Genomic DNA, 14,262 nt, shown 5'->3' on the forward strand with positions numbered 1-14,262 from the left:
AGTTTAGGGATAGGGTTGCAATTTATTTTGAATTTTTCTCTCTTTTTTTTTTGGTTTTTGTTTTAAATAAAAGAGTATAATTGTCATTTTACGTTCCAAAACAGTGAAAAGTACCTTTGGTCCAATGAAAGGTTAAAATAAGGACAAAAATGTCAAAAAATGAAAGGTGATGACGTTTTGCGCCAATTACCCTGAATTTTGGATCGATTGTGGTTGTTAAACCCAACTAAAGTAGAAAAAAAGAAAAATAAAATAAAAGAAAGAATAATTGGGGAATGTAGTAGATGGAACAAATCGAAGGAAGTATAAAGTCGCGCACCATTCAAAATCTAACGTCAGATAAAGCACAACTACGGTGGCGTCTCTCTAGGTATTTCTCTCAAAATTGATTATTCAATTGAAATTTTTAACATTTACTAGATGATTATTGCAGTTTGTGAAGCCCCTTTCGATTTGGTTAGCGAAGAAATTAAAGCATCGGCAAGATGGCTTATGAGTTAACTGAACAAAAAAGTGAGTATTTATTTTTTCCTTTACGTACTAGGATTATTATCCTTTTTTCTTTTATTATTTATTTATTATTATTATTTTTTTGTGTATTGCAATGTAATGATTTCTCAAATGGTGCTGGGATTCTGTGACTGAGGTATTCATTGCACTCTGTATGATAATTTGCAATAATGCTCTGTTTGGACGCTAAGCAAATGCTCTAGCGCGAAGGTGAGATAAGAGGATAAAGGAGAATCTGGGGGTGGGATCACAATTTAATTAAAAGAATAAAACTGGAATTGTTTATTTAGGTTAAAAAATGATCATTTAATCACAATTTCTTCATATATTAATAAGTTTTTCAGTTCTCTATTGTTTGTAGATCTTTATTCATGCTGAGCTCTGAGTAGATTCATATTTTCTTGTCATATAAATGGCAAACAAGCTGGACCAAACATTTAAGTTTCCTTTTTGTATGCAATGGAAATTTCAGAATTGGTTTCTTAAACATTCCATAGTTAATTATGTTTATTGAATTCAACAAGAAAAAGATGCGGGTTTAGTAGTGGAATGCCTCTGTAGAACCCTGAAATTTTATGAGTTGTGTTGCATATAATTTATTTGTCAATTGATAGAAATGCCATGTCTAGTCAAGTCTTTATGCAAGTCAATTTGTTATGCTCTATAGTTAAATAGATATATATGATTTTTCCTTAATGGTTGAGGGACTAAAGTGGAAATAAGTATTAAATTTATAGTTTTATTTAATTGGGGCAAATAGTTAACTATTGAAGGAATTAGAATTACCCTATCAATATTGGGCTCATTTTGAAGCTCACAAGACTTGAGAAAAAGTTTATTTGGATAAGTTAAACTCGAGTTAGAGCCAATGAAGAAAACTACTTAGTTCATAATTGTAGTTTTGATTTAGACTAAATTACCATAGTAATATTTGACTCGTATAATAGCTTATAATTTATCATGTATATTAGATTTGAGAAAAAGATAATTTGGATATAATCAAACTAAATTAAAGTTGATCCAAGAAAATTATGGCTAAAGAATTTTTTGAGAATTATACTATCTTAAGCTTTCACAGCCACTTAAAATAATTGAGAATGGATTACCTTTGTTAATTTGAATAATAAACAAACCCTTTATCTTATTTTCTTTATATTATAACTAATTTAATACTAATCCCATTCAAAATCGATCACTAATTCATATTAGGACTCCATCTTTACCAGGCCATGTGTATAGGCAGTCAAGTGTATAGATATGTATGATATGACCGTCCAGATAATTTCAAAATTTGTTTGATAAATTTTGGTCAAATTCAGTTGCTTGGGATAGACACCACCTCCTAAATGAAGTGATTACCCTTCGATCAATTCATTATAAATAGACACAAGGGATTCGCAGTATTATGTCACATTATTTTTCCTCCGAGTAATTCTTTTGTTCTAGTCTCTCTCTGTTCTTCTATAGAATATTGATTTTTACAAAGAAAAAGGGTGAATATATTAAGTCTTTGGATTTGCAATCAAGAATTTCATGTCCAGCAATTTCGCTCTACACATTCATTTTAAAAAGGTGAAGTGCTTAGTGCTATTAGTGGTTTGTCTACATCTTTTTAATTTTAAAGACGATGTTAATTTATAACGATCCGAGCTTCTTACCCGACTGTTCTCTTACGTTTCGTACGTTTGGGAGGGCATTTGTCTTTGTTATCCTTCACGGATTTCTGTCGCGTTCCCTAGGATTTGAACATACGACCTTAAGTATTCAACTTAAGTATTTATTAAGGAGAGGTTATGTGTTCGAATTCTAGGAAACGCAACAGAAAATCGTGAGAGCTAAGAGGACAGATGCTCTTCCAGAGAGAATAGTACGTAAGAGAACGATTGTGCACAAGGCTCGGATCGTTATAAAAAATGCGCGTTCCTCAGGATTCAAGCACATGACCTCTCCTTAAGAGAGATTTAAGTTGAATCACAGTATCAATTAGACAAGTTATAAAAATGCGCATTTTTTGTAACGATGCAACCTCTACACTCAAGCCATTATATCATATGTATATTTGAATTCTGAAGTTGCGATAAAATTTTGTGAGAAATAAGATAGGCTTAGCTCTCCTAGAGTTGACAGTACAAATGATATAACGGTTTAGGCATAGAGGTTGGGTAGTTACAAAAAAATACACATTTTTTGCGACAATTGAGCCTCGTGTCCTGCCGTTCTCTTACGTATTGTCTATTTTGGGAGGGAATCTTTCCTCTTACCCTCGCGACTGTTTGTCGCATTTTTCAAGACTTGAACACATGACTTTCCGTTAAGAGAGATTTAAGTTGAATTCTAGTAACAATTGGACTTCCCAAAGCGGACAGTAAGTAAGAGAACAGTTGGACACGGGGCTCGAGTCGTTACAACTTTATTGAAGTGTACAAAGTAAACCTTACTCACCTCTATGGCGTCACACACAGTCATCATGTCTGAGCTACAACTTAAGAAGTTATTATGATTAATTGAGAACCATCATTGTTCTTTAATGTTCAAGCCAAATTCCACTCTAAACCCACTCTCATGAACGCCTTCAGAAAGTAGTCAGGGCATCTCCCTCCATCATGTCCACTAGTTTCTCAGTCTGTCACCAAGGGATAAACAGAGCCCTCACCTCTTGCTCTCTAATTCCCTCACTGAAGATTAAACACCACCCCTCTCCTAATCAGCATGATTCTACCACCATAATTATTACCAGCTTCCTATTGGATGAATGCTATGAAGCAACATTATGATTCCTTAATATGAGATCAAAGCTTTAATGCATCTAATTTATAGAAGTTGAAGTCCTATATCACATCTGAATGTAGTTTTAAATTTTGACTTCTAGGTTTTCACTTAGTATGGTTGTGGTTATACGGATGGTGTTGGGTTTCTGGTTTATAAAAGTAGATTATTTGGTGGAATAACTGGTGTTCTGACTTGGAAAAAGATATTAATTTCACTGAAGATTGATGGTGGTAGTATATTTAGTAGTAGGGTTCTTGTGGTAGGTATTTAAGAAGTTGGTAGGGAAGACAATGAGATGGTTCTATTTTGGGTCTTTTCCCCTTATGTAACAGTTCTGACAATTCTTCACACTGGTGATGTGGCATCACGTATCAGTTGGTAACGGTATTTTTTTATGTTCTAGTTGTATGATTAGCATCTTAGCATTGTGGATTGGAAAAAAGTATTGTTCTGGGTGTATATAAATATTTTGTTATGTAAGTGCTTTAAACACAATTTTTTTCTTCTTTTTCAATCAACTACATATCTTTATGGATTTCAGTTTGAAAAATTAGTCATATAACTTAATGATTTCTGGCAAATTATATTTAAACTCTTCAATAAATAAAACATTATGCAAAAGAAGAAGGAAGTTTACTAATATACCTGTATTGATGATACTTATTTTTCCCTAGCCAATAAGGAATTTCCCAATATTACCTGTATTGAGGATGCATATTTTCCCTATCCAAAATTGATTGTTCCTATTTCTTTGGAAGTGAATTTGTTGAAGAGGTCCTTGTTGCCTGTCATATTTTTGGAATTTACATACTTGCTCTTTAAGACTTGCATGATGGTATTCTGTGTTGATTTTTTCTTCCAAATCAATTACCTACTAAAGTAGTATATCTTTAAATTGGGTTTTATTTTATAGGGTCCACTATGTTACTCATGATGCTGTTTAGATATCAAACCTTCTTTCGTCTATTATATTTTGTATTGTGTGTAGATGCCCGCGTTTGTGCGTAACTATACCTAATATTACCCATGACCAAGGGGCAAGTTTTGGATCTTTTGGTCTTTTTGGACACCTGGAAGTTTACCCAAATTCTCCTTTTTATTTTATTTTATGATCATTTTGTTAGACATCACACTTTTTCATCAAGGATTTAGATTCAGCATCTGACCATATAAATTGTTTTAAATCAACACATGTTTTGCATGAATCAAAATTAATAGCTTCTCATCTAGCATGCTCAACTGATATCTTATCCAATTGAACAGTTATATGTCATATACAAGCATGCACTTTCACATTTTAAGATTTGACAAAATTGAGTTTAGAGCTCTTTTCTTAAATATGCTACTTAATTTAAAATCTTTTAGTAGATTCATTTTATAGCGTTATATCATTTAGGATTTAGGTCATCAGTTTTAGAAGGTACTTGTTTTGACTCATCCTCCAAATCCATAAGACATATGTTGGTTTGTTCTTCACTAGACACACTTTCCTCTTTGTCTGAATCATCTAAGCAAAGGTCATCCTCATCTCTGTAGCAAGGGGCTCCATCTACGTTTCCAGATTACATACTTTTCCCTGTTGTTTTCTTCTTCCTTCTGAATGGGCAATCAACTTCCATCTGTATTTGAGACATCAGTCTCTTATTTTTCTGGAAGTATGTCTGTTCTCTTAGTTTTCAGTGCAACGTCATTTTTTTACTTCAACTATCTCCTTTCTCGCTGTCACTTGTTGCATTGATCTTCTTCATTTTTGTTGTCAGTATTTTCCAGCTTATTTGCTCAATCTATCTAATCATGAGATCACCAATCCATTTATCTGCTATTAGTGTTGAGACTTATTTTGCTTCATTGATAGCTGTGACTTTGGCTTGCCATTCCTTTAGTTTTGATACCTTTCCTCTTCAGAATAGGTTTAGTCCAGCAATGCTAACTTGATGAATATGGCACTGAACCTTTAGTAGTTTGAGAGGGAATTTAGACCCATTAAATTTAGTATTTCATGCCAAGAGATGTACCACAGATATAGTGAATGCCTCGCTTGAAAATAGGGATAATATGAGATTACCATCGATAAGAAAGTTAAGGGTGGAAATGTCTTCTAGACTGCACCTCCTTTAGGCACACCTCTGGTTAAAGAAACGTATAAAACTGTTCTTGATTTCCTTTTGAGCTTTTTAACACTTCAAATTCACAGAACTGGTGTAGAATAATTAGTTTATCAATGATACCATGTTTTGAGGCCTATTACAATTTCCTCATATTACTTTATATGTTAAGTGTTTAATTTGTTAACTATTAATCCACCATTTCCGAACCAAAAATTTTATTTTCTTTATTCCACCTTTATATCTTTGTTTATCAAGCCTATTTGTTGAAACATGGATGGTTTTATATTAAGAGATAAGACATATTATGAGCAATATCCCACATCATTTATGTGAAGTTGAGCAATTTATAAGATTATTCTTTAAATTCAGATTAGCTAGATTAATCATTTTGGACTTAGTGAATTGCCCTTGCATTTTTGGTCTTGGAAGTGCAGGTATGATTGTGCAATGTGCATCTTGACTAGAAGTGTCAGAGAGCTTCCTCTGGGTATTTTAGATTGTGTGGAACTTTGCAACATGTTTTGTTTTAGAGTATGGCTTTAGTGGTCCCCTAACAAGGATGATTGATCTTCAACAAGATAGAGTTGTGAGGACGCAAACAATGCCCCGCTCCTAAATTGGATGCAAGTGTTTGATTGATCTAAGAACAATAGCTAATGATTTCAACGTAGGCAAATCCATGTCAAACCTTTTTAGTAGAGGTGGGCGCGGGTCAGTTTAGAACCGAACCGAACCAAAATTTTTGGGTATATAGTAAATGGAACCGTCGGGTCCAAATATAATTATGGAACTGTTCGGGTTTGGTTCCATTCGGTTCAGTTCGGTTCGGTTCCGTGGTATAATTAATTTTTTTAACATTTATAATAACATTATATAAATACAACTAATGATATATTCAATGATTTTGGAATGTCAAAGACTAGTAGATTACCTTGTTCAAATGACCGTTACGGTCAAAGTTTCGGTCGGTGGAGGTCATAGCTTCGATCAGAGGTCACAATGTCGGACGGCGATTGTATATGTTTTGGAATGTCAGTAAGGCTGCGACAGTAAGTGCAATAGTCGAGATAGCGTTATACACTTTAGTGTAGGTGTTTAGGGTTATTTAGTAGGTTAGATCTTTATTGGGCTAAGAAATGAAACAATAAATGGGCAATTGGGCCAAAAATTAAAAAATTAGAAATGAAACAAGTTATTGGGCCAAAAATTTGAATTTAGAAATTGTTAATTTGTTTAAAAAAAATTAAAATTAAAATAATTTGATTTATTCAATATAAAAAAAATTAGAAAGATTCGGTTCTTCGGTTCTTGGTCTAAAATCGAGAAACGAACCGTACCCGTCGGTTCTCAATTCAGATATCCGTTCGGGTATTTAACTTGACAAGAACCGTCGGGTACGGTTCGGTCGGTTCGGTTTGGGAGATTTGCCCAGCCCTACTTTTTAGGCCAATAAATACGAGGCTCAAATTGTAATGTCTTACGACTCTTACCCTTATATTTCAATGTCATCTGTTTTAGGCATTATAAGTTATTTTATTGAAGAGAGAGGGACATTGAAACAGTTGCAACAGTGTCAATGACATTCATCTTTCTTTAAATTATTATCTTATTCGTTCGTTTACATATTCTATCTGATTATTATCTAGTTTGATGTTGATCCTATGAACATCATCCAATACTATAGAGAAGGAAACAGGTTAAGAGAGTAAAATAGTGTGCCTATAGAAAGGGCACTACAGTCTATTGGTGTTTAAGAAGTGTTCCTTTATTATTTGTTTTTATTTTTAAATCAAATTGCTACTTGAAATTTGCTATAAGGGGATGCTACATCCCCATGTGTTGGTATCAAAGATGAAAGCATTAACAAGATTGTTGTAATATATGCAGACCACTCATCATTATGCTAAACATAGCTGACAAAAGAACTTAAAAAAGCATCTCAACTACTGCGAGCAAGTTCTTTTCCTTCTCTAGTAGTTGTCTTTTCATTGCATTGTTAAGTTTCACAAACCCTCTAGCCTCCTACATTCATTTTCTTGCTTCTATCCAGCCTTCACTTTATAACATTCCTCGTCTCATTTCCTTTGGATATGTACTAGCAAAACCTCTTTATTTTTATCTTCTCCTCGGCCTGAAGACACCTTCAACAGCTCACTGAGCCATTTCTTCCTCCTAAGAATTATCCTTTGGGTTGGGTGAAGTTAGATTGCTTCTATATTTTTCTCCTTGGCCTAAAATTATTCTCTCTATGCCAACTTAAAGCTGTTTTGAGTGATACTTTTGAACAATCTATTATATAGACCCAGACAGCTGTTGAATTCTAAAGCTTAACAAGATTCACACATTTACAAATACTTTTAATAGTCTAAAATCAAGTTCAAGGCATTCAAAAAACAACTTTCTGATTTCCGGATCAAAGCTGGTGTGACTAGAACGGTTTTAGATGTACATTCCTTCCCCTCCTGAAAGAAACTATTTTAGATACCTAGAATGTCTTAAAACCTATGGTACATAAACCAGATTTGGTCTCTATTAATTTTATGAGTCTAAAAGAATTGGATTCTTTTAACTTAACAAGCTCGAGGACAAAATATAAGTGTTAGACATTAAAAATAGGTTTAGATTTGTCATTCCATTTTTTGCGCGGTACCTTTTGAAAATTTGGATGTGATTATGACGTATTCACATGTTATTTTTAAATAAACTTTAATGTAAATATTTGAGGTTATCAACTTCAACGTAGTAAAATGTGTGATACCTAATAAGTCTTGTGTAACTAATGTTCGCTTGTCCAAAATTTGAAATTATTCTATATATGACTTAATGGTTGCTTTTTCTGTTATCAAGCTGTAAATACTTTGTAGCTCTTTAGAATGTGATAGTTTTGCAACTTCAATACAACTCTATGCATTAGAAACTTGCTCTCTCAAATTTCAAATATCACATCCTTCATATCCTATTAATGGAGTGATTTTTATGTTGTTAAGTTTTATGTTCTATGTAATTGAGTGGTGCTATGTGTAAGAGGGATGGGAGACGATTGATCATTTGTTTATTCATTGTGATGGTGTTCGTTGGTTGTGGAAGAGTATTCTAGCGTCTCAACATATGGATTGTGTATTGCCTAAGTGTATAGAGGATGTATTGCTACTTGGAGGAGAAAACTACGTGATAAGAATAACAAGCTTGTATGAGATTTTATCTCGGGATCTTTTGTATGGTATGTGTGGAAAGAAAGGAGCAGTTGCTGTTTTGAAGACCAAACACGAATGACAGATCAAATCAGAGAACTGTTTTATCTGACTTTGTATACTTCGTTTAATGCCACGGCTTCTAATCCTATAGAATGACTGTCTAGTTTCTTATTGTTTCCTTCTTGTTTAAATTGTTAATACACTTCCTGTATATTCTTTTTTGATCAATAAAAGTACCTGATTATCTATTAAAAAAAATATTTGTGTAAAATCATTATAAAGTAAACCTCTATAGAAGCATTTGATAGGTGGGGTGATAAACAAGAACTGAGCTATAGTGCAGTTGAGTTTTTCTCTTGAAAATTTACTTGCAAACTATATGAATATTATGAATTAGTTAATTGAGTCAGTTAAAGCTTTTGCTGTAACTTGGTTAACCACACCAACTAGTGAGACGGGGTTGATTCTGCTGTAGTGATAATGGAAGTTAGTCTCTTCTGGAGCTGATTTGTTGGGAGATCCCTGGTGAAGGATGTAGGTCCAATAGACTGAACCATTAAATTCTTGAGTTGTTCATTCTTCTTTCCTTTTATCAGGGGATATCGTACCTTCTCTTTAATTTGGCTAGCTTTGTAGATTTGCTATATCTGTGAGCATTTTTCTGATGGAGTTCATTAGTGATAAGTGATAACTTGAATGAAAACACACCTTGAAAACAGATGCGCTCACAATTGACTTCTGCTTTAGAATTGAGTTTGGAAATCCGTAATGTATTTTGATGTTTCGATAATCATTTTCAGTACATTTGCTGTGTATCTGATGTGATAAACTGAAAATGCCTGATTGCTTGTCCAACCATGTTGAGTATTTTATTAAGAAACAGCTTCTCTAGATACTTACTTAAGACCTACGGCCAGTGGAGTTGATGTTCTGTTCTGCTAATGCATATTCAAATATGTCATCGTCGATTTTTATCGTTGTTACATTTATTCATGTTTTGTCTCTAACAATGGTAATATTGTTTAATACTTTCAGAGATTGGCCTGGGTCTCGTTGGTTTTGGCATCTTCTTCTCCTTTCTTGGCATAATTCTCTTTTTCGACAGAGGTTTGCTAGCTCTTGGTAATGTAAGACACTGTTATTGTTGTTGTTGTTATTATTATTATTATTTCAGTAGAAGGTCAAATAAGTCGCTGATTTTTATTTTTCTTAAGTAGATATTTTGGTTGGCTGGTGTAGTCCTTTTACTCGGTTGGCGTTCCACATTGAATCTGTTCACAAACAGAAGTAACTATAAGGTACTTGTGACAATGTATAAAATACCTGTTAGCTTTTAGATAATCTTGTGAGGTGTATATGTCTGGAATTTCAACATGCTTCTCCTATGAAGCATTTGTAAATATAATTGACTATGCGGCAACAATGAATGCCCTTATTTATTCTTGTCTATGTTAATTATGGAAATTTTGTGAGGTTGAGTTGTTTTATGGATTGTTCTTGTAAAGTGACTACTCTCTTATATCATTGCATAATGGTGTCAATGTCAGTAATAAACTTTCATGATATTGCTAAACAATTGCCCTTTTGTTGTAATACTGACATGATGCTAAATATAAATAAGTGTTTCCCTTAATCTGTCTTGATTCCACCTTCCATTTATCAGGTCATGTAAAATTTACCCACCCACAGTTTGTATATGAGTTTAGTCCTTCAATACATATTTGTTGTGTAACAAAGCCTTGTAGTTGAATTTAGTTTGCTCAGACACTGCGTGCTTGAGTTAAGGGTGTTGAACAAGCTATTTGAATGGAAATGGATGTTTTATATTTTACTCACTCTCTTCTGTCTCTCTTTCTTCTCATCCTCTAGGGTTCCATCGCATTTCTACTTGGGATATTCTTTATATTCGTTCGTTGGCCAGTAGTTGGTATAATTGTGGAAATGTATGGCTGCATAGTCCTTTTTAGGTAAGTTAGGTTTTTGATTTTGCTGAGTTGCTTTCTTGTTAAAATATTTGGTCTCAATTCCTTTGTGTGATATGTCTTTCTGCTCATAAGTATTTTCCTTTGTGTTCTTCACAGTGGTTTCTGGCCGTCTGTCAAGGTCTTCATTTATCAGATTCCAGTATTTGGATGGATTCTACAGTATCCTATTCTGGTAAGTTACCCTTAGCTTTCTTTTTCAATTTGCTATATATTTCTTTGTCTGCATACATTCTGCTGGTGCTTAGTTATGATTCCTTATTGTACTGATTATGTTATATGAAGCCTGTCTTCAGTTTAGTATGATTACAAACTTAATTGTCAAGATCACATTAAACTTTGTAAATGAGTGCAAAGTGGGCTTGACCCTCGTTACATTTTCGATATATTTCAGTGCATTAATGTGTAGGAATTATGACTGCATGAATGGTTTGCACATGGAGGATATGGAGCCTAGAAGCATGTACCTATTGTTAGCTGTTCACATTAAGCTATAGCCTAGCAAGATATGGATGCTAGGCTATTCGAGTATAAAGACACTGAAGGAAGTCTATTTGAGTATAAGTTTGCGAAGTTTGAATAATTCAAGTCATATGGTTCTCTCAGTAACCCATTGGACTGAAAAATTCTCCACTCTGCACTTAATCATAAGGCAGCTGTTTCCCGTCTTGTCTTTGCTTATATGGATGTTTGGCAGAATTATACCTTTGTGACTCGCAAGTTTGATATGTTAATTGCTGGCCTATTATACTGATTCCTGATCCCTTCTCAGTTTATTAATCGATTTTGGAGGAGCTCTGGTTGACTCCAAATTGAATCTCTGCTCGTGGAGTGATCTTTTGATCAGAGGCACGGCAAAACCAGAATATCAAGGTGAAAACTTTCCTCAAAAAATATTGTCAAGGGGACAGACTTGGAAGGGGCAAGTAGTATAATATACTGTATGTTTCCAAGAAAGTAATTTGTACTTGGGATTGAGCCTTAGGTATTCCCATTATATCACCGTAAAAAAAACAAAGTTTCTCATAGTCCGGACGAGAAAGGGAAAATCTTGCTTTAACTTTGTGAAATTCAATTATTTTTCGTTTCTGTTTTTTCTAGCGAGTCCTCGAACTTTTAGTTGTGATGCACGCGAATTCTCACTCGATAGACTTAGCCTGTTTTGTTGTAAACCTTCACACATCTTCGAGTTCTGTTTTGAGAGGTATTTTTGGTAGCTCACTCTTGAAATGGAAAGAACCCACTTTTCCAAAATGGAAGCAGAAAAGTAATGTTTGCTTTGTGTAAAATTAAACGCCCCCATCCTAGATAGTTCAGCCATGTCCGATGCCATGAAATGATTGAGAACGACGATGGGTCGAAGTGCTCTTTTTTCTTTGTATTTTCGATAGGTATTGAATGACTGAATAATTCAAGGGCGGGTGAACTACAGGAGGGTCCTTTTAAGCAGATGACTCGTCGGGCCATCGGAGTAGGACTTATTTGGGAAAAAGGACTTAAATAACTTCGTTTTCCTGAAGTATGTCATTTTCTATCAAGAAGGCTATGCGCTCGGCTAGGACCAGGTCCTGTTAATATAGGTGCCGGGCTGCCTGCTTGCCGAGTTTTTACAGGCTGATCTGCCCGGTCGGCGAACGGTCCAAGACCATTGCCACCTCTGCTAATAGTCAAGTACTTTGAGGTATCTAATAAATCCGTTGTGTTTCTTCTGCACACTTGAAGAGGGTGTCGGTACAGAGCAGCAAGCAACATTTAAAATCCTAATAAATGTGTTCACGCCCCAACACTGAATTGAAAGCAGCTGCAATTTATTGTTGTTGTTGTTGGCGCGGGTGAAATACTTATCCATTCCTCTTTAAACACCTACTTGTTTCATAACGGTACACTGTACTCTGAATTAGTGAACTTGACGAGGGACCACTATTTATAAATGGATCTAATTCGATATATCGATTATACCAATGACTAAAATTCAAAAACACGTATACGATAATATGATATGGTTGTTACATTGGATTAGAATTAAACGAGTATCACAAGAAGCAAATATTATACGTTTATACATTGGGAAAAAGTAAAGATAGAAAATGAGAAAGATTGTGGTATAAATTTTTTTTCTAAAGAAAAAAACAAATATTTTATATCTGCTTTACGTGTCTGTTCTTTATTAATTATCTATACGGAATGAACTATAGTCTTAAAAGCTCATACTCGTAAGCCTAGATGACTTGACACCAATAAATATTATACGTTGTTAAATCATTTTTCACGAATTGTCTCTAGAATTTTCATTTACAACAAAATCAAGGATATATTCAACAATCAATTATTCCACATTTTAAGGGAGACATTGAAAAGTCTACCCTTAACACCATAGCACCAAAAATCGACTTAGAGCTCGAGCTAATGATATACAAAAACACTTTTTACTCAAGTACTTGTAAGTCATGATGGATTTGCAACAACACTAACTATAAACTAAAAGTATTTCTATTTATCGAGACTCTTGTCTTAATTAGTCAACTAAATAGATAGTATTATTCTAAAACAAAAGATGAGGACCCTCTTTAATAGATCATATGATTCATCTTTCTATAGAATAAATATGACAATATATAAGATAAGGAAACAATTCATGTTGCGAAAGTTACAATTAAGACATAAATCATGACCAAATAAGGAAAGAATATTAAGATTATATTCTTTAACAATTTTCTATTGAAATTATCAAGGAAATAATATCACATCTCCCAAGAAGATGGGAAAAAAAAGAAAAAAAATATTCTACTTATATTTTGCCACATTAGCGTTCTGTTAAATTTTCCTTGTAATTATGATTTTATTGATTGTACATATGTAACAAGTGATTTTCAACATACAATCCTTCTCGACATGCTTGCATATTTCATTTTGGAAATTTCGAGTTTTTGATGATTTAGGGTTTCAGATACGCTACTCCTTATATTTAAAACTCGATATTCTCGTAAGCCACCCAACTTTGATAGAAAACACAAATTTTCCCATAGTATGTTTGAATATAGCAGAGAATGAGCATGAAATAATCTTGAAGCCATCTGAATTGTTCTTGGTCAAGGCCTGGTTCTGGAGTTGCTCTTGGTTAATTACAACAGTTCTTGTACTTGAAAAAATTCATAAGTTTTCTTCTTTATTTTTGTGTTAATCCATTTTGGTGCTTAAATTGGGAGGGTGTGGGCCTGATGATCACAAGAATTAACCTAATAGAATTTCTGAAAAATGCGAATTGATGATAAAAACAAACAGGGCCTTGCCCTAGTTCATGATCGTGGGTTCGAGTTTCAATCACCGTAGTGTAAAAATCATTACTAGAGGTCTCTAATCCATTCCTGCCATGGTGCAGATAAAATTGGAGTCTTTATTTCTTGGAATTCATTTTATGTTTTTGCTTTAAATATTCGTTCAGGGTAGAAATTTTGTAAACCAAAAAACTTTGGATTATTACTTCCATTTCTAGTGAATTTTGATATTTCCCCAATGTGGATTTTACCTCCTTATAAACGTGTAAACTTTCTGATAAACAATTACCCTTGTAGTTTTGACACTTCCTGAAAAGTCAGTTGTTATTATTATTATTATTATTATTATTATTATTATTATTATTATAAATTGATAGACACAACCTATTCGATCCCATTCTAGGTTGTAGTTCACTAGGTCTAA

The 14,262-nt window shown here is 33.7% G+C and overlaps 1 protein-coding gene across 3 annotated transcripts; it reads left to right on the top strand.

Annotated features, from left to right (window-relative positions):
* The first annotated feature begins 243 nt into the window (after positions 1-243).
* LOC111374383 (vesicle transport protein GOT1) lies at positions 244-11,659 on the top strand. 3 transcript variants are annotated; one of them, XM_022997049.1, is made up of 7 exons: positions 244-370; positions 434-513; positions 9,617-9,708; positions 9,799-9,879; positions 10,451-10,548; positions 10,663-10,738; positions 10,958-11,317. In XM_022997049.1, exons 2-7 carry the CDS (start codon positions 486-488, stop codon positions 10,970-10,972), a joined length of 390 nt encoding a protein of 129 aa, XP_022852817.1. In that variant the 5' UTR covers positions 244-370; positions 434-485; the 3' UTR covers positions 10,973-11,317. The 3 variants fall into 3 exon arrangements, with proteins under 3 accessions (XP_022852817.1, XP_022852819.1, XP_022852816.1); XM_022997051.1 differs by having other exon boundaries at positions 10,973-11,317; XM_022997048.1 differs by lacking the exon at positions 10,958-11,317 and adding an exon at positions 11,336-11,659 and having other exon boundaries at positions 245-370.
* Positions 11,660-14,262: the final 2,603 nt, after the last annotated feature.

This window comes from Olea europaea, unplaced genomic scaffold, assembly GCF_002742605.1.
Source record: "Olea europaea var. sylvestris unplaced genomic scaffold, O_europaea_v1 scaffold1243, whole genome shotgun sequence".
Taxonomy (NCBI): Eukaryota; Viridiplantae; Streptophyta; class Magnoliopsida; order Lamiales; family Oleaceae; genus Olea; species Olea europaea.